This window comes from Protopterus annectens, chromosome 1.part1 (assembly GCF_019279795.1).
Source record: "Protopterus annectens isolate FY-2018-M chromosome 1.part1, PAN1.0, whole genome shotgun sequence".
NCBI lineage: Eukaryota > Metazoa > Chordata > Ceratodontiformes > Protopteridae > Protopterus > Protopterus annectens.
Genome location: NC_056726.1, coordinates 377,424,487 through 377,450,942, shown reverse-complemented (window position 1 = coordinate 377,450,942; position 26,456 = coordinate 377,424,487). Strand labels below are relative to the sequence as shown.

The window sequence follows — 26,456 nt, the reverse complement described above, 5'->3', positions numbered from 1 at the left end:
TTGAAACCTAAACCTAAACCTCTTAAAGGCAAAATAAAAAAAAAAAAAAAACAGCCGCTCGTACGCAAAAATACCGGGACACATTCATTATAATTCCCAGTATCACCATGACTAACACGTGCTCTAATATGAGTGGCACTAGATTCAGCCAATTATTGACAAACGTATTAGACAGGCCCAATCGTTGCTCAATGTAGGTAACATACGACTACAGGGCCAGGGAGTGGTTGTAGGTAGAAATGTATCATGGGAACAGTAGTGTTACAATTTCTGACCGCTAACTTTTGCATTTTCTGCTGGAATACTTAATATCAAGGCAAAGGCGGGATGCTGTTTTTTTAACAATGGCAGCATGGAATGTAATTCAATTTCACGAGTGGTATACTTAAAGTTGAAGGATACAGTTGATTCCCTTATTTGATTAACCAGCCTTGGTTTATGCAGCCTAAGGTCCGATCCCAGCGACAATGGATAAGAGGGAATCTACTTTATAGTTCTGTATTTCATGTAGGTACCATCTTTGAATTCACCATGAATGCTTGCTTTTCCTGGAGCCCCTGTATTCTCATCAGAGCAAGTCAGTAAGTTGCAAGCATCTAGCACATATTTTTGTGACATTAAAGTTGATGGTTCATGGTATAGGTTGTAAATACTAAATGTAATGTGATGTCTGTAAAATCTAAATCACTAGTTTAGCAACTCATATTCTTAATTGGAAAACATTTACCAAAAGCCAAGACTGCATACAAGCAGTACTACAAACTAGAAATAATTACATTGTTAGTAGTTTTTTTTATGTTTTAACATGTAAAGACAGTTCACCAAAGCTAAAAAAAAATACCAGTATTTTTCTTATTCAACTACAGTTCTCCAAAGTAAAATTGTAGTAGTGCTTGTGTGGTATTGACGAAAACATGTTCTTGCTTTTTCCTATGTTCAAAAGTCTGTTCTGTTGTAAGGCAACTTTGTCCCATCTGCTAGAATTTCTTCCTGTTTCAGCCCCAGATATTGATGTTGGTTTAATAGTGCTGTTAATTGCATAGGCAAATGCTAGATAATCATGAAATCTTGTAACATGGGCATAAAAAATGACTTAATTATATGTTGATCATCCTTACTGCTGCATTGTGAAATACGTCATGTGTATGTTCTACTAATTGTTGGCCATATCTGCTGTGATTTATTGACCTAAAGCTAAGAGTTAATTGTAGACCCCTGAAGTTGTACCAGTTTCTAAGGGCAAATAGAGCTCCATGCCAGTTTGGTGTAAATGACATGACCTCTAGATATGCAGTACTATACTGATGATAATTATCTGCAAAAAATATTCCAGAATCCTGATCTGATAACAAGCACTGCCATTTTCTATTTTTTTTTAAGTTAAACTGAATTTTTCAAACATAGTAATAAGCTTACCCAAACAGTGTCTATCATCTTAGTTAATTAAATCTTATCCCTTTCAGCCATATCTAAGTTTATGCTGCTACTCTGACCAAACCAGCCTCAGCTAATACACTGAACAAGCTGCATAAGAGTTTTCAGTATCCAGCAATTGATACCCAAGCCTGAAGTTCATCCTTGAAAGGACTGAAGAGTGTGCAGTCAGAGTAGATATGTGTGTGTAATATTGTAAAGTTATTGTAAGCTAAGACGTATCACTTGTAGAATCTGAGTGTCCATCTGTACTCACCTGAACTATGTAGCTGTGTGATGCATACTGTATACTTGAGGATATGGCTCCATAGAACCCCATAACAGCTCCTCAGTTATGTATATTGCTGGTATATATATTAGACTGTTATAATGGACTATAAGTCTAGTAGGTGTTTGTGTAGTCCAAAATAACAGCTTATATGTAGTCACCTTTCCCCATTCAAAGAGGACTATGCCTTGCGTTCATTTTCAGACTACTCTATCCTTTTCTCCCTTTTCTACAGTGCCTTGCAACTAATATATTAATTACTAAAAAATAAAAAAGCAGAAAAACTAGTAGTCTTAAAACTCCATTGATGAGCTCAGTCACATTTCTAAAAATCAGTAAACCCAGGCAGTGTTCCAAAGCAACAGGCCTTTATTCTTCACAGGCAAGCGATCCTCAGTAACAAAAAATCAGAAATACTTTACAAATACTTTACTATGTTAAACATATCAGCTTTTATACACTTAGAAGTTGGGTGAGAAAATATGTGCATTGTTTAATTTTAAACCAGCCTTTTCCAGGCAAACAACATAAACAGGGCTATAAAAGTAAAAGTGCATCATTCACGCTAATGGAATTTAGGAAGTTTGTACTTTAACTTCCAGTGGACGGAGCCTAAGTCTCTTTAACAGAATCAAATTATGCCTTCACATTTCAAACAAATGTTCATTATCTCTGGAACCATAGGGGTTATGACAAGTGTAAATGGCAAACTGCTCAGCACAAACTATTTTTTATAGTGGTAGTATTGTTTAGGTTCTACATCTTAAACAAAATTTTACAAGTCACAGTAAACACAGTAACTGTTACATCTGTAATATTTTGAAAACTTGTAGTATCTCCGCAACCACTCAAGCTGCACACAAACTTTCAACAGCATTTTATTGATTTAGCTGTGAGCTTTCATATGAGGCTAAGGAGTTTTGTCTGTGTTACTTGGGTGTTGAGATATTTAGAAAAATGTGAATTATATCTATATAAATTAATATCATAAAAAGTTAATATCTATTTAACTGCACTAGAAAGAGGTCAAATATTAATGCAGTTGAGTTTGCTACTGTGTAAACTTTAAGATGAAGTCTTTTAAAACCTTGTACATAGCATGATTTTGGAATTGATACAAATATGAACAAGCAATATTTGACGCCTAGAGATGTCAGTAGGAGTTAACTGCAGATGCACCTGAACGCATCACTTGGATGTAATGAGTTAAGAACAGCAAGTACCCACCCCCACACAATACTATTGATTAGATCCTAATTACTACCCATTTCCAAAATCAGATATTAAGAAAAGCATAACATACATATAAATAGACTGACTTTTTAAACTAAAATCACTTTCAGCTAGCTAATGCAATAAAGCCTTCAACAGATCTGTAACAAGAACTAAAATCCTATACATAGGTAGATAAATAAAAAGAGCTAATTAGATAAACACACAAAGCTATCTAACCTTAAACATAACTAATTAGAACACTGTAAATATATATTTGTGTAGTACTATCCAATAACCGTCCACCCATATGTTTTAATGTGCATAAAAACTAAGTTATTTACAGCTCAGAAAAAAAATGTCGGTGCTTTGCAGCTGAGAGAGGAAAAAGTACCTTTCATGTTTATAGCCCCAAAAATGTTTATACAATGAAAGCTAGTAGAAAAAAAAATAGAAAAATACAGAAAACAGTGAATGAAGTAAACTAGTAATGTATAAAAGTGTGCAGTTAGGTGCATGAGTGTCCATGAGCGTGCACCAGTTTGCTAAATGGGGGAATTATACCACAACTTTATGGTAATAGCAGCATGAAAAAAATGTGTGTGTTGAATCGACAGTTTCAATCTCTGGTGTGATGCAAGAGTGTACTAAATCTACTCAAAGCAGAATTGAGCTTAAAGTAACTAAACATAAATATGTATTTGTATACACATTCTGCACATAATTTTTTAGTATGTTTGGTACCTTTAATACATAAACATGTTTCCTCACAAATACACTTGGTACTTAACCTTATATGTAAATCTCTGTTTAGTACTTCTGAACTTGTGTAATTCACCACTTTCCCTCCCAGTGTGTGTTTTCACTGTTTAACTAAGACAGTTGTTTACTAACCATGGAAACCTTCTTACTTTCATAGCCAAAGCTTCCTGATTGTTTGTTCTTTTTTTCTCATGGCTGTTGCATTGTCATTTCAGTGGCTGAACCCTGCTCTGTTAGTCCTCACTACACTTGGGCTAACTTCACTTCTACCCTACCTCCAATTTCCATCCACTTCCTCGTACTGTAGTGTTCAACTATCTTAACTACACCTCTCCCAACTTATTTCTACACTCAAAACAATGGGATCATAACTCAAAGCAGTTGACCAACAATTAGCATCTCTAACCCATTCTCTAAATGCTACAACCCAGCATGTCCTTTTAGATATTGTACTGCTGTAGCTACAACTATACTTGTCCTAATAACATTTTACAGTGCAAACTAATATCTTCAGCAAAGTCGGTCTTCCATGTCATACAAAATGACTCTACTCAAACCTTACTAGTGTGCCTCCTCAGCATATAAGTACACTTCCTTTCTAAATTTAATCAAAAAACCTACAAACAAACTCTTACTACACTAACATTTACCAAGTCTGTCACTCACCACAGCACTCACAACTCGCCAACAATTTTCTTTAGACTTTTCAGTTATATCTATCTTTAAATCTCGACATGTTAGAATATGAAGTCCAATAAAAGAGAAACAAAATTACATTTGATTATGTACTTCACAAAATTCCACCCATAAAACAGTGGAGACATTCACCCAAACCCTGGCCCTATACAAAAGCAAAAAAAAAAACACACTAACAGTACAATATTAAACACACCTTTCTCTCTTCCTCTACCATCCCTCAATTCCAGCCCTCTCCTCCTAAATATCAAACTTAGCATGTGTAGCAAAATCCAAGGCGTTGTGCTTGTATTGCCATATATTCATCAGGCATCTTTACTGGCTAGTTTCAGTTAAAAAGGTTGTTTCTTGTTTTATTTAAGCCCCACATTTGCTCTTGTTTGTGTGTGTAGTGCACCATCATACACTGCTGCATAGCGGTGGTTACCGTTGGTGGTTGTAGATGCAAATGTTTTACTTGTTAAATTTTCCCTCGGCACTTTGGTTGTAGTCCGCCAGAGGTTTTTCTCTTCCCTTCTCTACTGTCAGGTGGAATACTAAGCCTAGCCTCAGAGATACCAAAACACCTCTCACCCACTAGCCATTCCTAAGTGCAACCTCTTTTCCTGACCGTATAAGTTTACCTAACACCATGGATGGACAATTTCCCACAGTTTCTGCAACCTGCTTGGTCGACATGGGCACACTGCCTCATGTTCACTAACAACCCTCTACTACTAGTCCATACAAACTCATACTATGTGAGAGATACAACTTTTATTAAGAACCTTGAATCAATGTTCTCTCACACACCAGTCAGTACGTATGACAGTGAGTGGGTTGCCATCTTGCACACCTCACTTCCTGCTCCACCCAAACCCATATCACACATACCCATATATGTGGAGCTCCTCACCAGAAATGTACCTATACACCAGAGACCTCCCAAACACAAGCACACTACACATACTTCCCCTTTAGAATACAATACACATAATAGCTCATGCATCAGTGTCTCCCCTACTCCCCTATCAAGCCCTTAAGGCAAAGCACACAACCAAATGTATTAGTCATAGGTCTTTCCATCGTGAGACACAAAGGTGTCCCTCTTACCAGGCTGGTTAAGGAAAAGGTCACGGTCAGCTGTATATCGGGTCCCAGGATCTGCCATATCGCACAAGTCTCTCAATGGGTACTGTTATGACTCTGTAATAGGCCATGTTGGTGTGAACAACTTGAGATGTACCTCACTGGACTATATGAAGAAAGACATGACTGAGCTCTCAGACTGTCTCTCTGTCAGGTATGTCCCTAGCCTTAAGCATCATTTTGCCTTCACCTAGATTGATGCCTTAATATAAATAGAAAATGATTGACTTCAATAAGCTTATTTTCTGCTGTCATGGATGACATGATCGACAGACCTTGATGCTTTGCCAGAGATGGTCATAGTCTGTCATCCCTGGGATTTCAGCTGCTGGTTAAGGCTCTTGTCACTCCCATAGTGCCTTTTTATAGGTAGTGTCTCAAGACAAAATTTCTAATGTAAAAATTCCATCTGAAAACAATCTCAAGGTTATGCCACTAAATGCTAGGAGTCTTAACATGAAACTGCACTCACTGGAAGCAGTTCTCATCTTGGAAGATGCAGACATTTGTGCAGTCACCTAACCTGGTTCAAGGCTGTAGAGTGCACCCCAGTCTTACCGAGTTACACCTCCTTCCACATGTACAGACCACAAACTGAACACATGAAAACTAAAGGAGGCAGTGTATCGGTATTCATTAACACCTTGCAGCTTGGGGATTTTATCACTTACCTCAATCAGACAACCCCCTTCCTGAAGTTTACCTCTTCCCATAGCTATATTTCAACCACTTTCTTAGATATGCAGATTTCCAAGGACACCAACAATAACAGAATCACCACTGATCTGTTCAGAAAACCAACGAGGATTAACTTATTACTCTACAGTAAAAGTCTGTTTCCTGCAAAACCAAGTATAATGTGGTGAAGTCCCAGGGCTATAGATTAGCTATAATTACCACAGAGATGGAACCATTTTTTGAGAAACCTGAACAACATAGAGAATGATTCCTAGTGAGAGGCTATGAAAGTCAGATGTTAAAAAACATCCTGGATCCCATTACAGAACTGCAAAGGACCGAAGCACCTTAGGGTTCATAGGTTGGTACTAGGCTATTGGCCCTAGGGCCTATGCAAGCCTAGCCATAACAATTCCCTGGATATTTCTTCCCACAATATTTACTTCCCTGGACCCCTGTCTAGCAGGGCAATCGACATGATCCCCGGGGTGAATTTCCTATCTCCCATCCAATCATCAAGGTTCCTTTTGAAGAGGGCCAAGGAGGTGCTCGGCTTGACATGTATGGGCAGTCTGTTCCAGAGTATGGGGAGTCTCTGGGTCAGGAACCTATCCCTCCAGCATGTTTTGTTCATTGTGATGACAAGATTTAGATCCCTGGAGCGTGTGGCTGTGAGGGATTGGGATTTCTTTAAATGGAGCATGTCCAACAGCTCAGGGTTTGACATGGCCTTGTATGTTAAGCAGAGTTCGCCTCTGAGTACACGATATGCCACAGAGTATAGCTGGAGTTTTTTTTTAAACTGTCAGCATATAGCATCTGCTTTAGGCCTGTGATTCTTTTAGTGAGGTATTTCTGCGGCCTTTCCAGCTGTTGCAGATGTACTGTGAGGTACATACCAAACGGGGCATTATACTCTATAATGGGTCTGAGGGATGAGTACAGTGGGACAATGACCTCCTTTTTTCTGGATGAAAAGCCCTTAGTGATGAGGTGTGCCACATAGAAGGATTTCCTGACTGTTGTGGCAATGTGGTTATCGAAGGTGAGACCACTGTCCACCTGTGTCCCAAAGTCTCTCATCACACTTTTTCTATGTTTAGTGTACTGCCACCTATGTGGTTATTCATGTGCACATGGTTTTTCCCAAAGGGGCTAACTATACATTTCTTGGCATTAAGCTTGAGCCCATGGCTCTGGCACCAAGCATCTTTTTCTGTAAGGCTCTTTTGTAGAATATCCACATAATTTGGGGATTCAATAATGGCTCCCAGTTTGCAGTCATCTGCAAACTTTGTTAGCCAGAGTCCCATAGTGTTGGCCTGTACTTCAGAGAAGTAGATGCCAAACAAGAGCAGTCCCAGGACTGAACCTTGAGGTACTCCACTTGTCACTTGTCTGGAGCTGGATTTGGAGTTGGCTACTTTTACAGTCTGGTTTCTGTCAGTAAGCCAGTTGGCAACCCATCGAGTGACATAGGGATTTCTGCCCAGCTTAGTAAGTTTATGTATGATTCCAGAGTGGTGGATGGTGTCGAAGGTCTTGGCGAGGTCCAGGTAGGCTGTGTGGACTGCTTTACCCTCGTCCACAGCTCTGGAGACTGGTTCAAAGAAGTCACTCGGGTTCAGGAGACAAGATGGCCCTTTATGAACCCAAATTGGGTGGGGTCCAGTGTTTGAAGGTTGCCAATGTCTTTGTTTATAAGTTTCATGATAATGCGTTCCATGCCCTTTCAGATCAGGTTCCGTCAGACTGATGGGATGGTAGTTCCCGAGATCCAAGGTGGATCCCCCCTTGTGGAGTGGGATAACTGTAGCTGTGCACAACTCAGTGGGCATGAAGCCTGAGGTGAGGCTATGATTAAACATGACACTTGGGTGAGGTGCCAGTTCATTTTGTAGTTCATGTAGTACACAGTTCGGGATGTCATCTGGTCCCATGGATTCTGTATTCTTAGCTTTGGAGAGTGTGGTTTCTACCTGTGTGGCCATGACTGACAGAACTTGGCAATATTTTGGTATTGAGATTGGCCCTTTAGGGGGTGAGAGGGGGGTGAAGTTTGCACTAAATCGATCTGCCAGGATATTGGCAATATCCTTGGGATCAGTATATTTAATGCCATTCTGTTGTAGCTCAGAGCAGATCTGAGCATTGCCATTTAGATTCTTGACATAACTAGAATGCTTTGTGGTTGTCTTTGGAATCTTTGGCAATTTTATTTTTGTAACTAGCTTTTGAAGATTTTATAGGGATCTCAGCTTCTTACTGAGGCCGGTAAGGGAGTTTTTTGCATCCTGGGATTTTCCTCTTTTCTGCAACGGTTTCTTCCTTCTGTTGTATAGTTTGTCTATGGCAGGGAACCACCAGATTGGCTTCCTTTTTTTAGAGGAGAGCATCTTGGTCTATTTGGGATGGCACGATTCATGCACGAGTGGATTTGCTCGTACAGTGCCTTAGTGTAGGATTCAGCAGTCGAACTTTCAGACCCTGTCTGCATGGATGCCATGAGGTTTGTCACTTCTGATTTGAGTAGCATGAAGTTGGCTTTGGAGAAGTTTTTTATGGCGGTTTCCTTATGGGGGGCGGGGTGGAGGTGCGATGTGGATGTCAAGGGTGATTTGCTTGTGGTCAGACTTGAGCAATGAGGGTGTGACCACTGGTGTGGAGCATCCATCTCCCATGTTGGTAATGATCAGGTCTAGGATATTGGAGCCCCTGGTGAGACAATGGATTAGTTGATCCAGGGCGTTGGAATTTATGAATTTCAAGAACCGTTGGGAAAAGGTGTTGGTACCCGAGTAGTTTTCCCAGTTAATGGCAGGGTAGTTGAAATCACCCAGTATTAGGGTGTTGGGTTGTATCTTAATATTTTCCAGTATGTTTAGAGAGGTGTAGTGAGAATCTTGGGGCATGGTGGGGGATCTGTAGCAAGCTACAATTTGGATTGCAGTCTTACCTAGTGTTAGTTGCACCTGGAGAATTTCAGATGCATTGTGTTGTGCAACTAGCCTGGAGGTGTGAATATCCTTGGTGAATATGGACACTCCTCTACCCTTAGTGTTTTGGTCTTGGTTTGGTGGCCGAAAAGTGTGGTAAGAGTTGTAGCTTGGTATTGCAGAGGTGCTCTCTGGAGGTTTGAACCGGGTCTCATTTGCTGCACAGATATCGATGTTCTCCATTTTTAGGAGTGCCACAAGGTAGTGCATTTTGAGGTTTAGACTTTTAGCATTGAGTAGCATTACCTTCAGATTTTGCATGCTTGTACCTGTTACGGTGGTGGTTTTGATTTTTGAACCTTGCCCAAAAAAAGGACTATAGGGGTGGCAAGAGCTTTAGCCAGTAACCTGAATCCCAGGGGTGACAAGTGCAGACCATCTTTGACAAAGCATCGTGGTTAGGGTTGCCACCTTTTCAAATGGCCAAAGTGGGACATTTTTGGTACAAACATCAGATTTTACAGGCCGACACATCCCCACAGCCAGTACAAAGGATAGAACTTAACTTTTTTGCCTAAATAAAAGCTCATTCTTGTAGCATTTTAGTTGCTTATTCTGTTTCTTATAACATTTAGGTATTACAGATACTGAGTAACTGTTTTATGCAACTATTACATAAAACGTAGGAAATTATTTTGTCCTAAAATCTCAGGACATTTGCCATTTTTACTATTTTTTGTCAGGACACAACTGCCCAAAGAGGGACTGTCCCTTGCAAAGTGGGACAGGTGGTAACCCTAATCGTGGTTTGTCGATCATGTCTTCCCACGCAGACAGATACTGGATCCCTTCTGAATGACACCAGAAGCTTAGCCAAGCTTCACTTAATCTCCCTAGTAGGAGAAGGTTAAGAAATTCCACAGAGAATAGCAAATGCAAAAATAGCTGCATCCTGACATACATTTTGGATTATCTCAGTATCAAAAATGTTATTAAAGAAAACTGGGCCAGTGTCACAGGAAAACCTTTTCTGATTAACATCTTAGGTGAAGCCCCATCCTTTGTTTACAGGAAGGCCAGGACCATAAGAAGTTTTGTTGCTTTGTTGAATTTAAAACTAGTCTGTATGAGAGCAACACTAAAAGATGTGAAGCTAATGTACATTTTGTATATTTATACAGCAAAGTGATAATTTTCATTGCCCTTATTTAAAGAAAATGTTTAAGACCAGTGTAAGGGGTGACTGTAACACTGCAAAAGTAGTTTACAGGGCACAGTACAATGAATGTGATGCATTTTATGTGGGCAAGACTGTAAATAGACTTAGGATTTCATGTAATCTGGCAGATATCCGCTCTGGATGTAAAAATAATGCACTAGCCAAACACCTTGGTCTTCATAAAAGACACACAGGTTTTAAGTTCCAGATGCTGGATCGCATAGACATGGGTGATCTTGAAGTAGACATCCTGAATATGCTGGAGAAAGAAGAACTCGCGTGGCAATTAAAGCTGAACTCTTTTAGGAAGCCTGGACTAAACTACTACTATTCACTTCTAAGTGTACTGGAACTTAGAAAATTGCCACATTGTTTACATGACTAATGTTCTTTTATTTTATTCTTCCAGTTGGTTTTAAATACCATGTTAAATAATTTTTAATTGAAAGTTTATATTTTGATGTCTTCTGTTCCCATGTTGCAGTATTCTTAGTGTGGGATTCTACTCCTCAGGTGACCCGAACATCGGCTCCTATACAAAAGCTTAAGCCTGGTTGCCGTTGGTGCATGGGACGTGATGTCACACAGGGCCATAAACCAGGAGCCTTAAATGTGATGTCTGCATGCACAGACCCCAAAACTTTTCTGCAGCAGTTGAACGTCGGATCGATCGCATTGCTCCTGTACTTATCAGGATGCCTAAACTGAAGTACCCCGTTGGGGAATTCTTTCAGTTACTCTTGCTTGAGCTTGGTTTGCTTGTTCCTTTTTAGCTGATGTCCACTAAGAAGGGTAAATGCCTATGCAGAAGTCAAATTCTGGATAAAGATGCCCTTGACTGTTGCATTTTTTGTCTAGGTCGGGAACACGACCATACCGCCTGCGCCATTTGCCAATCCTTCATCCCTAGGACACTTAGAAGCCATCTGGCCACTTTTAATCTTTACTTGGAAAACCAGAGACTTAAAATTAGCACTTATAGTGGATCCGGAGCCGGTTGCCCAGGTGGAACCACTTCAGAAAAAGGCCAAAGTTTCACTGCCTGCTTCCTTTGCCTCTCCATTGTCTGATGCCCTGCCAGCCACCAATGTAGGGGTTGAGGGATGTTCTTTAGAACCGTCTACTTTGTCAGCTCTCCTTGAGGTAACAGTTTCTGAAGTACCGGCCAGCATGTCCATGGAGATGACTCAGACGTCAGTTTCCACCAGAGTCAAGGGGGAGCCAGGATCCATCAAATGCCAGAATTCGAAGGTTCTGCTTTAGCTCAGGCCCTTGAACCTAGGCCTTCTCCCTCTCTCAAATTTACTCCTTTAATAAGAAAACAAAAAGTAAACATTTATCTCCCTCTGCTTAGGGACTTCCTGACTGACAATCTTCTACTCTGTCCCTGATGCAGGCCTTCATGGCTCTTAGGCCCTCTGCCTCCTCTCCCTCCACTGTCCCAGTGCTAACCCCAAGACGTGCCTCGGCTACTTCTATACTCCCTCCCACTTTCCACGAAGAAGAGGAAAAAATTCTCTCTTCATAATCTGATGAGTCTATTACCTATTCAACACAGGAATTAGAATATTATTCCCTTGATGAGGAATCCATAGAAGGGGGCTCCCCTCCTGAGGACATGACTTTTGGGGAGACCATAACTAAAATGAAAGAATATTTCAAATGCGATACTTCCCAAATGGCTGAAACTCAAAAAAGATATGAGAGTCATGGCTTAGTGGTAGGTCATACAGACTAATGTTACCAAGGTCCTGGGTTTGAGACTGACAGTAGGAATATTTTGAGCTATTGCAAATTGGATCTTCTTCACCATCTGCCATTCCCCCAGTTATACCTGCATACCTGGATGCATTTACATCGGCATCTAAAAATCCTGATTCTCAGCCACATCTAAGAGACCTGATTGTTTCTGCAAGGTGCCTGATGATCACAAATTTCTTGTGAATCCCCCCTTGGTAGACCCTGCAGTGATTGCTGTAGCCCCAGACTGATCCCATCCTCATCCCTTTTGGCCACTGACTTGGACAGCAAAAACATGGACAGGCTAGGGAAGAAAGTTTACACCTTTTACGCCTTGGCCTTCAGAGCTATTAATTACCAAACCCATATGATTAAGTATGCTTTGGACTTAGTATCCCAAGCATCATTTCTCCCATCCTCCCGTCTTGACTGTCCTAACAAGACTAAGGTAGCATCAAAACTGTTCCTGGCATCCCAGGTGGCCAGACACTCTATCAGATGCAGATGTTCTTCATGTTTCACTGTTGCAGTCATCACATCTGGGTTATCTGCCTGCAGGTAGCCCGCAGCCGGCCTGAATACCAGAGTCCTCTGATTTCTGCGTCGGATGCTGTCACTTCTTCCATGATGTCAGGTCGTCAGGGGTATAAAACATGCAGCCAATGCCATTACATCAGTTTTTCTTGCCTTGCAGTGCCCAAAGCAGAAGCAGTTCGCAAGTGCCGGTCGGCCGTCTCCTGAAATTTTCATTTTCAAGTTTCAGATCCGAAGTCTTCAAAAAAGATAAATACCCCGTTGCGGATCCGTTTTTCTTGCGCTAACAGATGTCAGAAAAAAATTAACAATTGTCTTGCCTGTGGAAAGCAAATACCTCATAGAGATTTTCATTCTTACTGCATCACCTGTTTAGGCCCAGACCACGACATCCCTCACTTTCGGTTTTGTGCCTTGTTCAGCACCCTCACTTTCGGTTTTGTGCCTTGTTCAACACCCGAACTATTCGTCGTCTGGCTATTTTTGTAGCTAAATACTTTTGTTCTCAATCTCTGTACTCTGAAATGGCTTCGTTAAGCCATCCGACTACTGATCTTCTGAAAAAACGTAAGGATAAAGACGGAGACAGACCGCATAGGTCCAGAACTGTCAACGACGCTTCTGTTAAGCTAGTCGCCAGTCCACTGGTACTCGGTGAGGTGCTTTCGCAGCCCTTGATACCCGCTACTACAGATTTGCAGGCCTCTACTGAGACCCATTCGGAGTCAGGTATACCGCGAGATGATTCTTCGACTATTGTACCTGTGGATGTCTCTACCTTAGATGGGTCCAGAGCCACTGTGCAGGCACTGGCTTCTGAGGGTGTATTCAGGGCTACAGACTTTTAACAGCATCGTTTCCAACTAGAAATACTGAATTCCTCAGGCCTAAAACTCACACTACGATTAGAAAACCAGCGACCAAACCGATGACTCAGGCCGATATGCCTCAAAAACAAATGCTTAGAATGGCTAAAGACCTTATTACCTTAATTAGGGGAATTCAGCCTTCCCCCTCTATGAGACCTTGAACCAATTTTCTTTCCGATTCTTCTGATCAGGAATCTGATATCTCTGCTCCTTCAGATTACCAGCATTTGCCCTTGTCTACTTATGAGGATTTTGATGCAGAGGATTCCATTCCCTCTGCTTCTCCTCCAGATGATTTTTCTTTTGGTGAAACTTAGCTTACCCTTAGGGAGCATTTCTGCTGGGAAAGCCAGGACTACTGAGTCCAAAAAGAGAGACACGGAATTCTTATTCCTGCCTCAACACAGGCCTCTAGCTATCCCTCCTGTTCTGGCTATTGTAGATGATGTTTTCTTGGAATCTAGCCTTACCCCAGACACTTTACCTCCAGCTCCCAGAAAACCTGACGGGTACTACAGAGTACCTGACTCTTATATGTTCCTCTTTAAGAATCCGACTGCGGATCCAGAAACCATTTCCCAAGGACCAAAAGGCATTAACGCTACTGCTGCCAAAAATCCTACCCCTTCTGATAGAGATTCTAGAGCCCTAGACAGATTGGTTAAGAAGCTTTACACTTCTGCTACTTTGGCCATTAGGGCTGTAAATTGCCATTTTCATATGTTAAAGTATCAGCAGCATATTCTGGGACTAATGAATAGAAACACATTTGGCGTAACAGCAGCAAAACAAAATCCAAAGCAGTATGCATGCCAAAAATACAGACTCAGCTGAAGGAACTGCACTTCCTCAAATTAATGTGACTCCACAATCCTTTATTATACAACAGATTTAGCGTGATCATCAACTGATATACGTGGACTTTTTCAGAATAACTACAATCATTTACTCATCCCTTATATAAACCAATTTGGCGCCAAAATTCTACTTTAAAATTACTTTGGTGTTAAAGAAATATACACCAATAAATGAAAAGCTAAAATATAACATTTACACATTCATAAAACAACATTCACATAAAATATATATAATGTCTGTTTCAAAGACATAATAAATAAAAAAAAAAAGTTTTCTTTTATTTTATTTTATTACATTTGATCGCATTTGCAAAATAAGTTTAATGGTTATGTAGTCCATTGAGACCAGGAAGATTTGAAGCATCAGTAAGTAATTGCCATTTGGTCTCCTTATACCCTAATAATGTCTTAAAATTACCTCCTCTTGGACCCAATGTAATCTGCTCGAGAATGGCAAATTTAAATGTATGATCATCCTCTTTTGCTTCAATATGCCTAAACAATGCATTTGTCTTATCTTTCTTAGTAATGCTGTATAAATTATCATAAATCCTGTTCCTCAGGCATCTCTCCGTTTTCCCAATGTAATAACATGGGCAGACCATACATTTAGCCATATAAATAACACATTTGGAGTTGCAGTTCCCATTTGTAAAAGTGACCCTGGTGTTATTAATATTTTCTAACGCTAGCCCTTCATCCTCTAAAATAGCAGGACATTGTCTGCAACTCCCACACTTCCTAGTGTGTCTGTTGTTGTGTTTAATAACAGCCATATTGTGTTCCAATACCCTCTTTAGATTACTACCCATTTTATATACAAAAGAGGGTGCTGCTCCAACAATTTTGTTTATTTCAGTGTCTGCCATCAATATATTCCAGTTTTTCACTATAATTTGTTTGACCCTATTCACATATGGTAAATATTCCAAAACACAAGCTTTGTTGTAATTCATGTCATCCTTTCTCACTTCCGAAGGAATAGTTTTCACTAAAGGTTTTCCTAATATGGGGGAATATTTCCTTCCCCATTCACTTATAGCATACCTTTTCACATCTTCTAATACTGAAGTGGGATATGCTCTCACCTTGAAAAAATTCTCAATGGTGTCCATTTCCCTCAGCATATCATCATATTGGGATGCCATCCGGGTGGCTCGTATGCATTGCCCCTTAAAAATATTTCTCGTAAGTTTCCTAGGGTGATTACTACTATATTCAAGATAACTGTTTGAGAAAGTGTCTTTTCTATGTATTTTGGACCTAAATCCAGAATTGTATTGGAAATGTACATATCCAAAAATCGTAAAATGTGTTGGTATTATTGATATAGGTCATGAATTCCTCAAAAATAATGTACAGGCCATCCCACAAAATAAAAATGTTGTCCAAAAATCTCGGGTAGTGCCCAATGTGCTTATAAAATCTACTCTGAAACACATATTGGGTTTCCCAATCTAGCATAACCAGGTTGGCAGACATGGGGGCACACGCTGCCCCCATTGCCACACCTCTGGTCTGCCTTTATAACTCACCCGCAAAGTAGATAAAGTTATTGTCAAGCACAATGGACATCAACTCCAGTATAAGGGAAACAATGTCCCAGTTTAAGTTAGTATGTTGTCTAATACTATTGCAAAACCCATCCAAGCCTGCTTCTTTGGGAATGCATGAAAATAGATCAGTAACGTCGATGTTGATGTAGATGTAATACAATCCTTGCTTCCAAATTTCAGGGGTAAGGCTACTGAGAAAGGCCCATGAATCTTCAACCATATGAGGTATAGTGCCATAGATATGTTTAAGCCAATGATCAATGACTACACCTATCGGAAATGTTTTAGAATAACTCCCTGATATAATGGGACAGAAGGGTGGGTTAATAATAATACACTTATGTATTTTCGGTATGCCAACTATAGTGGCCATTACCAGGTGTTCTACTTTTAAAAACTTATAAACCTCATTGTTAATATGGTTGTCCATCCAGAATTCCTCAGTATACATATCAATTCGTCTGTATGCAACCAGTGTCTCGTTAACAGAAACTGTTTCATAGTTACCAGAGGTTTGTAAGATCTCAAATTTTTTTTCTACGTATTCAGAATTATCATATAGCACCGCCCCTCCACCCTTGTCAGGTTTCATAACTCTGATGTTGTAATCATTTTTAAGTTATCCCAATATCTCTGCTTCTTCACGTGATAAATTATACTTCCTATTCATATGTTTTATATTGTTCTGCATACTATAAATATCCTTCATAACCATTTTCTCATATACTGCAACACTGGGGTGTGTCACAAGAATATATATTGATTTCCTCTTTAAAATATCATTTTCAACGTGTCTGTGGTCATTTTGATACTGAATAGCTACATTTATTTTTCTCAGGAATAACTTAAACTCTTCCAAACAATCTACAATATGAAAACCTGTGTTGGGGATAAATTTAATTCCCCTAGCAAATAGTTGAAAATGTTCCATTTTCAAAACTAATTATTTGTAATTATAAATTTTAAAATCATCTAAACTACTTACAATTCCATTATGTACCAGTAGTTGCTGAACATTCTTATCACCCTTTATCCATTAATGTCACCACTGGCCGTCCCCCCATTGGTGATGCATCTGTTCCTTTTACCCCCAATATGATCTCTCCTGTTTCCATTTCCAATCTTTCCTCCAATTCGTGTGTTGTTTCTGCTTCCACCCCCCCAAAATTTTTGATTTTTGTTATTATATTGATTGTAATTAGTCTCCACTGTGTCCCTACCATAGTCCCCATCTCTATCCATGTTATCATTAGGACCATTGTTTTCTATCCTCAATTTCCACGGATACACAGTGTCTTTCTTAAAATGCTCAACATCTCTCATAGTTTTCCTACACTTCTTATTGTATGTATTATGTGCCTTTTTCTCTGCAACTACATACTGCTTAATATACAGTTTCTCCCATTGACCATACATTAAATCATTCGTAATAATATTATTTAATCTTTCCACCTCATTCATTATTATACATAATCGTTCATTATTTTTCTTAATTAAAAGATTCATAAAATCGAAGCCAAATTGGTTAAACAATTGATTACATTCGCTAAATACTATTTCATTCATATCAATTCCCATAAGTTTTTTAAAAAACCTTAAACCCATAGGTACTATTTTCAAACTAAGACATTGATTTAAATAAGCATTGCCAATTTTCAAACCCTTAATAATGCTCAGTTTTTTCCAAACAGGTAAATTAAATCTTTTAATGAAGCTTTGTTGACAACATCAGTCTCATCCACATTATTAACCATTTGATTAGAGTTCTTAAAGTCATATTCATTCTTGAAAAATGCATTCAATTTAGTGCTGTTCTGCCCATTTACAGTTAAATTAGTGACTTTAGCTCTAGGACTAGAGCTTTGCCTTACAGTACCTTTTGTAGCTCCAGGTGCATCTGCTGCAATAGTGGAGCATGTTTTGAAGGATGTACCTCCCTTTGGTTTGGTCCCAGTCCGCTTACTTTCATCTTCTAGATTGTACAACGAAAAATCAAACGTGAAATCCTTCTCCGTAAGTCTGCTGTTGTTACCCTCCAAGTTGACTTGTATATCCAAACCATGCATTTCCTTCAGCTGAGTCTGTATTTTTGGCGTGCATACTGCTTTGGATTTGTTTTGTTGCTGTTACGCCAATTGTGTTTCAGTTCATTGGTAGTTTCATGGATACAGCCGAAGGACTACCCTTAAAAGAATCTCTGATGCATAGTGATGATTTACAGAGGCTTCAAGCGGAAGTCTCTACACTGAAGGGGGAGGTCTCAAAGTTATTGGAACTGTTTTCGCTAACAGGAAGAGCAGAACCAGGTGTACGTACAATGGCCAGAATGGTGGAATTAACCGTAGGAAGTCAGGCTTCCTTTGAGATACCAAATGGACAGGGAGAACCCTGTTGTAGACTGGCTCTACAAGTCAATGCAGAGGGTAACAACAGCAGACTTACGGAGAAGGATTTCATGTTTGATTTTTCATTGTACAATCTAGAGGATGAAATTAAGAGGACTGGGACCAAACCAAAACGAGGTACATCCTTCAAAACATGCTCCACTATTGCAGCAGATGCACCCGGAGCTACGAAAGGTACTGTAAGGCAAAGCTCTAGTCCTAGAGCTAAAGCCACTAATTTAACTGTAAATGGGCAGAACAGCACTAAATTGAATGCATTTTTCAAGAATGAATATGACTTTAAGAACTCCAATCAAACGGTTAATAATGTGGATGAGACTGATGTTGTCAACAAAGGTTCATTAAAAGATTTAATGTACCTGTTTGGTAAAAAAATTAGCATTATTAAGGGTTTGAAAATTGACAATGCTTATTTAAATCAATGTCTTAGTTTGAAAATAGTACCTATGGGTTTAAGGTTTTTTAAAAAACCTATGGGAATTGATATGAATGAAATAGTATGTAGCGAATTTAATCAATTGTTTAACCAATTTGGCTTCGATTTTATGAAACTTAATTAAGAAAAGTCACAAACGATTATGTATAATAATGAATGAGGTGGAAAGATGAAATGTAATTACAAATGATTTATTGTATGGTCAATGGGAGAAACTGTATATTAAGCAGTATGAAGTTGCAGAGAAAAAGGCACATAATATATACAATAAAAAGTGTAGGAAAATTATAACAGATGTTGAGCATTTTAAGAAAGACACTGTGTATACATGGAAATTGAGGATAGAAAACAATGGTCCTAATGATAACATGGATAGAGATGGGGACTTTAGTAGGGACACAGTGGAGACTAATTACAATCAATATAATAGCAAAAAAAAATCAAAATTTTCAGGGGGGGGGTGGAAGCAGAAACAACACAAGAATTGGAGGAAAGATTGGAAATGGAAGCGGGAGAGCTCATATTGTGGGCAAAAGGAACAGATGCATCACCAACGGGGGGACGGCCAGTGGTGACATTAATCGATAAGGGTGATAAGAATGTTCAGCAACTACTGGTGCATGATGGAATTGTAAGTAGTTTAGATGATTTTAAAATTTATAATTACACGGAATTAGTTTTGAAAAAGGAACATTTTCAGCTATTTGCTAGGGGAATGAAATTTATCCCCAACACAGGTTTTCATATTGTAGATTGTTTGGAAGAGTTTAAGTTATTCTTGAGAAAAATAAATTTAGCTATTCAGTATCAAAATGACCATAGACATGTTGAAAATTATATTTTAAAGAGGAAATCAACATACGTTCCTGTGACACACCCCAGTGTTGCAGTATATGAGAATGGTTATGAAGGATACTTATAGTATGCAGAATAATATAAAACATATGAATAGGAAGTATAATTTATCATGTGAAGAAGCAGAGATATTGGGACAACTTAAGAATGATTACAACATCAGAGTTATGAAACCTGACAATTGTGGAGGGGTGGTGCTATATGATAATTCTGAATACGTAGAAAAAATTTTGAGATCTTACAAACCTCTGGTAACTATGAAACAGTTTCTGTTAAAGAGATACAGGTTGCATACAGACGAATTGATATGTATATTGAGGAATTTGGGTTGACAACCGTATTAACAATGAGGTTTATAAGTTTCTAAAAGTAGAACACCCAGTAATGGCCACTGTAGTTGGCATACCGAAAATACATAAGTGTATTATTAACGCACCCCTTCAGTCCCATTATGTCAGGGAGTTATTCTAAAACATTTTCCATAGGTGTAGCCATTGATCATTGGCTTAAACATATCTATGGCACTATCCCTCATATGGTTGAAGATTCATGGGCCTGTCTCAGTAGCCTTACCCCTGAAATTTGGAAACAAGGATTGTATTACATCACCATTGACGTTATTGATCTATTTTCATGCATTCCCAAAGAAGCAGGCTTGGGTGGGTTTTGCAGTAGTATTAGACAACATACTAACTTAAACTGGGACATTGTTTCCCTTATACTGGAGTTGATGTCCATTGTACTTTGAGGGTGAGTATTCTAGGCAGACCAGAGGTGTGGCAATGGGGGCAGCGTGTGCCGCCATGTTTGCCAACTTGGTTATGCTAGATTGGGATACCCAATATGTGTTTCAGAGTAGATTTTATAAGCACATTAGGCACTACTTGAGATTTTTGAACATCATTTTTATTTTGTGGGAAGGCCCGTACATTTTTTTTGGAGGAATTCATGACCTATGTCAATAATACCACCACATTTTTACGATTTACATACACATGTAGTACTAGTGGTATAACATTTTTGGATGCGTACGTTTCCAATACAATTCTGGATTTAGGTCCAAAATACATAGAAAAGACACTTTCTCAAACAGTTATCTTGAATATGGTAGTAATCACCCTAGGAAACTTATGAGAAATATTTTTAAGGGGCAATGCATACGAGCCACCCGGATGACATCCCAATATGATGATATGCTGAGGGAAATGGACACCATTGAAAATTTTTTCAAGGTGAGAGCATATCCCACTTCAGTATTAGAAGATGTGAAAAGGTATGTTATAAGTGAATGGGGAAGGAAATATTCCCCCATATTAGGAAAACCTTTAGTGAAAACTATTCCTTCGGAAGTGAGAAAGGATGACATGAATTACAACAGAGATTGTGTTTTGGAATATTCACCATATGTGAACAGGGTCAAACAAATTATTGTGAAAAACTGGAATATATTGATGGCGGACAGTGAAATAAACAAAATTGTTGGAGCAGCACCCTCTTTTGTATATAAAATGGGTAATAATCTAAAGAACGTACTGGAACACAATATGGCTGTTATTAAACACAACAACAGACACACTAGGAAGTGTGGGAGTTGCAGACAATGTCCTGCTATTTTAGAGGATGAAGGGCTAGTGTTAGAAAATATTAATAACACCAGGGTCACTTTTACAAATGGGAACTGCAACTCCAAATGTGTTATTTATATGGCTAAATGTATGGTCTGCCCATATTATTACATTGGGAAAACGGAGAGATGCCTGAGGAACAGGATTTATGATCATTTGTACAGCATTACTAAGAAAGTTAAGACAAATGCATTGTTTAGGCATATTGATGCAAAAGGGGGTGATCATACTTTTAAATTTGCCATTCTCGAGCAGATAAATTGGGTCCAAGAGGAGGTAATTTTAAGACATTATTAGGGTATAATGCGACCAAATGGCAATTACTTACTGATGCTTTAAATCTTCCTGGTCTCAATGACTACATAACCATTAAACCTATTTTGCAAATGCGATCAAATGTAATAAAATACATTTTTTTTATTTATTATGTCTTTGATACAGACATTATATATATTATGTGTATGTGAATGTTGTTTTATGAATGTGTAAACGTTATATTTTAGCTTTTAATTTATTGGTATATATTTCTTTAACACCAAAGTAATTTAAGTAATTTTAATGTAGAATTTTGGCGCCAAATTGGTTTATATAAGGGATGAGTAAATGATTGTAGTTATTCTGATGAAGTCCACATATATCAGTGGATGAAAGCGCTAAATCTGTTGTATAATAAAGGATTGTGGGGTCGCATTCGGAAATGCGTTTCCTTCAGCTGACTCTGTATTTTTGGCGTTCATACTGCTTTGGATATTATGGGAATACTTAAACAGAAAATGATGTTGATTCCTGACTGTGCTGAACACAAAGACTTGCAAGATTTTAATGCATTCTGCAGAACAAGTTGGTAAACATACGTTGCAATGTGGTTTTGATGCTTTAGAAGCATCTTGCTGGGCTGCTGTCACTGGCTCTGTACTTAGAAGGCATGCTTGGTTTAAGGAACAAAACTTGCTCGATCCAGTTAAAGCTAAATTATTGGATGCACCCTTAAACCAAGACTGTCTTTTTGGCAACAAAGCAGAGGAAATCCTCAAAAAGATGGAGGAAAAAGCTAAATCTATGCAAACTGTAGATTTTCTACAAGTACAGCCTCCCAGATTCAGTAGGCATTGGCCTTCAAAGAACTGGTCCTTTCCAGTCCCTGCCAGGCCTTCTCAGTCCAAATCCAGGAACAGCAGACCACCAAGACTTAGTCTCGGGTTATGTACAGATCTAAGCAGTGGGGGGCTCCCGCTTCCAAACCAGGGAGTAGTAAGCAACCCTCTACGGAAATATGGCACAGTGACTTAACCTTAACCCTTCCAAGCCCTGCTCAACTAATTGCTCCCTTAGGAGGAACGCTCGCCCTGCATGCAAAAAACTGGGAACTCCTTACCCAGGACAAATGGGTTTTGAACCTAGTTTCCCGAGGATACAGATTCCACTTCCACACACTACCAAACCCAAATGGTTGGCCAGACCTCCCCCAAATCAGTGGGCGGAGGCCCAACAGCAGATTCTCTCCCTTCTCAGTATCAGGGCTATTCAACCTGTCCCAGCAGATCTAAGGGGACAAGGTTTTTATTCAAGACCGTTTCTGGTACCCAAAAAAGAAAACTCCTGGCAACCTATCCTGGACCTCTCTATTCTCAACACCTTTCTGGTGGTTCCAAAATTCGAAATGCTAACTCTTCAACAGCTTCTTCCTATGCTAGCCAAGGATGCCTGGCTGACAACCCTAGACTTAAAGGAAGTTTACCTGCACATCCCAATAAGAGAATCCTGCAGGCAATACCTACGTTTCTGGGCAGGCTCCATGCACTTCCCTTTGGCTTAACTACTGCGCCCACGCCCAGGGTGTTCACAAAGTGTCTAGCTCCAGCCATTGCATTTTGCCGGCAGAGAAATATCCAAATTTACCCATACCTGGACAATTGTCTGATTCAGGCAGAAAGCCAGGGCTTGCTATTACAACACCTGACATTTGTAAAGAAACTTCCATCCTCACTGGAGTACATCATCAATGAAAAGAAATCTCACCTAGTACCCTGCCAACAGATCGTATTCCTGGGAGCAAGCTTGAACACAACCTCCCAGATGGCATTCCTCACTCTGGAGAAACACGTTTATTTCACAACCTACTTCAAACCATTGGCCACAAAAACCCAGCTATCTGCAAGGAAAATACTGCAAGCCCTGGGGCTCATGGCCTCTTGCATTCTGCTAATTCCATATGCAAGACTGCATATGAGGAAACTCCAGTGGTATCTAAAAAGTTTATGGTTTCAACATTCTCAGGACCTGGAAACAATGACTCCTATCATTCCTTGTCTAAAGAGAGTTCCTTTGGTGGGCAGAGGCCTGCTACCACAACAAGGGACTCCCTTTCACTCTACCCCCTGCCACCCAAACCCTAACAACAAATGCATCAGACTGCGTATGGGTGGCTCACATGGCAGGGCAGTGCATTCAGGGCAAATGGAACCCGAGACGGATGCACCTGCATATCAACCAAAAAGAAATGTTAGCTGTACAGAATGCTCTGACAGCCTTCAAAGACCATATTCTCCCAGGACAACTATTGATAAAGACAGACAACACCACAATTATGTGGTACATAAACAAGCAGGGGGGAACCCACTCCTACCCTCTCTGCAGACTAGCCATGGCTCTGTGGAGCAAAGTCTTGAGCTGTCAAGTGCACCTACAAGCTCAATTCCTTCCAGGCAAACTAAATTCACTGGCCGGCGACTTGGGCAGAAATCTCATGGACCCACACGAATGGAAACTAGAACCCAAAACATTCAACCTCTTGAGGGACCAATGGGGGACCCCAGAGGTAGACCTGTTTGCCTCCCTTCTGAACTACCAGTTTAACAAATTCTGCACCAGAACTCCCCACAGTCAAGCTTGGAAATTGGATGCCCTATCCTTTACCTGGGAAAGCCGCTTGGTTTATGCCTTTCCCCCTCTGCCTCTCCTCTCGAAGGTTCTACTAAAGATCAAACAGGACAAGCCAAGAACAATACTGATTGCATCAGACTGGCCACGCCAGCACAGGTACTCCCTCTTGTGCAGTCTGACACTGCAACAACCATGGCACCTGCCTCAGACCCCTTCCCTGCTGTCCCAGCAGGCGGGCCAGATTCTGCACCCTCAACTTCAAACCTTGAACCTTGCAGCCTGGCTAATTCCATGAGCTCGAACATCTACATTTATGGTAAGTGTACACAACTGTACTTTATGATGCAGTGTGGCTTCTGTTAGATCTGCTGCATCTGCCTCGGTGCCCTGCTGATATTCATGGCTTCGACTTCAACCCCTGCCTGAGGATTTCAAATCCAAAATTCTTGATGGTTCACTAGAACACAACCTCCTGTTTGGGAAGCAGTCTGCTGAACTGTTTAAGAATATTCAGTAGAAAAGCAAGGAGCTTCAAGACATTAAGCACTTTCTGGTATCCCCTCTACCTAAATACTTCAGGAACTGTCCAGCTAAGACCACCTATGTGAGAAGTATCCCCTCCACTGCTACCCCTTTTTCTTCCAGGCATAGGAGAGGAACCAGGAGGCAGACCTCTATTAGAACAGCTTCTTCTGTACCTACCCCCAGACAGCCCTTTCATGACAGTAATGGCACCAGCAATGCATGACTGCTTTGCCCATCTCACCCTGCCAAACCATCTCTTCCACTGCTTACCCCTCTGGAGAACAATTACTTCAGATTTCTGGGTCCTGGCAATAGTAAAAGAGGGATACTTCCTTTCTCAGAAAGAAAGGCCCCCTGTCAGAGGATCTCACCCCCCCCCCCCCACAAACCAATTACACCTTATTTCAGATATTATACAAGATCTACTGTCCCATGGAAGTATAGAACCTGTTCACCCAGGACAAGAAGGAAAAGGCTTTTACTCAAGGCTATTTCTAGTACCAAAAAAGGACAGACCATGGTGACCAGTCCTGGATTTGTCCTTTCTAAATCTCTTCCTAAAGTCTCATCTTTCAGAATGCTATCCCTCCAAACCCTTCTTCCACTATTGCCAACACAAGCATTCATGGTCATGCTAGACCTGAAGGAGGCCTACCTCCACATCCCTATAAAACCCTTTCACAGAAAGTACTTGTGTTTCACTGGGCCTTCTTCTCAATTTCAATTTACTGCCTTGCCCTTTGGTTTCAGGGTCTTCACCAAATACCCTTACTAAGACGATGTACTCATTCTTGCAGAAAAATAAGTCACCCTAAAAAAAAAAAATCTGCAGTTTGCCATGTCTCTGCTACAGGGTCGGGAGTTCACCCTCAATCTCCCCAAATCATCCCTAACACCACAGCAGGACAAAATCTTCCTGGGCTTCAGGATCCAAACACACCTGATGAAGGCAATCCTTCTTCAGGACTAAGTACTTTCCATAACAGGCCACTTCCAGGATCTGCTCTAGGTCCACCAACTATCAGCAAGACAATTCCTGCGACTTCTGGGCCTTATGGCAGCTACCATTAGCCAGGATGCACATGAGGAAACTACAGTGGTATCTATAGAATGTGTGGTCCCAACACAACCACCCTCTAGAATTTGATTCCCTTCCTACCTTGCCTAAAGGCAGAGTTAAGGTGGTAGATCCAACAAGTTCAAATGAACCCAGGACTTCCCCTACACCTTCCTACAAGTGCACACAGACGCATCAGACCTGGGCTGGGGGGCTAGCCTGAAGGGTCTCAAGGTGCAGTCACCCCTCCAGAAAAAGCACATCAATGTCAGAGAAATGACTGCAGCCCTTTTGGCACTGAAAACCTTTCTTCCCATCCTTCTGCCAGGTTCCCTTCATATCTTCACAGACAACACCACAGTCCATGTGGTACATCAACAATTACGGGGGGGGGGGGGACAAAGTCCTATATCCTGAGCAGGCTAGCAATCCAGATGTGGGACCTAGCCTCCCAAAACAACTTATCTCTGCAGGCAGCCTACATACCATCCCGTGAGAACCACCAGGTGGATGCTCTCAACAGATCATCCTCTCTGCATCACAAGTGGATGCTAAGTTTTTATAGATTGTCCACCAGCGGGACACACCTCAAATAGATTAATTTGCCCTCCCCCTGGAATAGACAACTGAAAATATTTTGTACCAAGGACCACTCCCCACTAGCATGGAGAGTGGATGTCTTCACCATTTCATGGAAGGGATGGTTTCTGTATGCCTTTCCCCCCTCCCTCTCATTCAAAAGGTCCTTCTGAAGATCAGGAGGGACATGCCAAAAATCTTT

General features: G+C 40.3%; 1 protein-coding gene across 1 annotated transcript in view; it reads left to right on the top strand.

Moving 5' to 3' along the window:
• Nucleotides 1–224: 224 nt before the first annotated feature.
• Nucleotides 225–26,456, top strand: part of FOXRED2 (FAD dependent oxidoreductase domain containing 2) — a 799,110-nt gene continuing 772,878 nt past the window's right edge. The window contains exon 1 of the mRNA XM_044075330.1: nucleotides 225–581. Coding sequence (XP_043931265.1) covers nucleotides 439–581 — 143 coding nt within the window. The 5' untranslated portion in view covers nucleotides 225–438. The remainder of the gene's footprint in view (nucleotides 582–26,456) is intronic.